The 598-nt window shown below is 51.2% G+C and overlaps 1 protein-coding gene across 1 annotated transcript in view; it reads right to left on the reverse strand.

Annotated features, from left to right (window-relative positions):
- Nucleotides 1-587: 587 nt before the first annotated feature.
- The window catches only part of EMH_0091890 (SAG family member), a gene marked incomplete at both ends in the record, with an annotated part of 1,266 nt that continues 1,255 nt past the window's right edge, over nucleotides 588-598 (reverse strand). Inside the window, one exon of the mRNA XM_013501776.1 lies at nucleotides 588-596. Within this exon, the coding sequence (XP_013357230.1) occupies nucleotides 588-596 (9 nt within the window). The remainder of the gene's footprint in view (nucleotides 597-598) is intronic.

Here is a 598-nt window from a genome sequence, read left to right on the forward strand (position 1 = left end):
AAAGGCAAAACGCTACTGGCAGACTCCCTCCTACCAAACACTGCACCTTCCCGTCTGTACTTAGCCAGCCTAAAGAGTGCGAACTGCGGCCTAGCGTTGCGCTTACCGCTGTTGTCCTCAACATGCACGCATACAGGGAGGTATATGCACGCACAAATGTGCGGAAACACCTGCGCAAGCATGCAGCGACGAACAAGGTGCTGGATCGATAAACGGAGAGTCATAATTCCGGTCAATTGAACCAGTAAAAAGGAAGAAGTATGAAGGACAATGCCAGTGCAACAGAAGCAGCCCAGGCAAGCAAGCATTTGCTGCCCATAGAAATAAAAAAGACTGAGAAGGCGGTTAACTAGTGGTGCATGCAGCGCAAATCCAATAGGCGCAAGCAAGAGTATACAGGGCGTGTGTGGAAAGCTTTCCATAGCCGCAATCCTGTGGATGCAGCGGAGAGCAAACACCTGCTTAAGCTGTACACGCCAGTCAGAGTGTCTGTTCTGAAGAAAGGAAAATGTGAATACGACACTGCGCAGAGCGGCTTTGCTTCAATAGTATCGGCAGCCGCCGGGTGCCACGGAGAGGTCACTGCTTTAAAGGGCCA

The sequence above is a fragment of the Eimeria mitis genome, genomic scaffold (assembly GCF_000499745.2).
Source record: "Eimeria mitis Houghton genomic scaffold, Emh_scaff7550, whole genome shotgun sequence".
NCBI lineage: Eukaryota > Apicomplexa > Conoidasida > Eucoccidiorida > Eimeriidae > Eimeria > Eimeria mitis.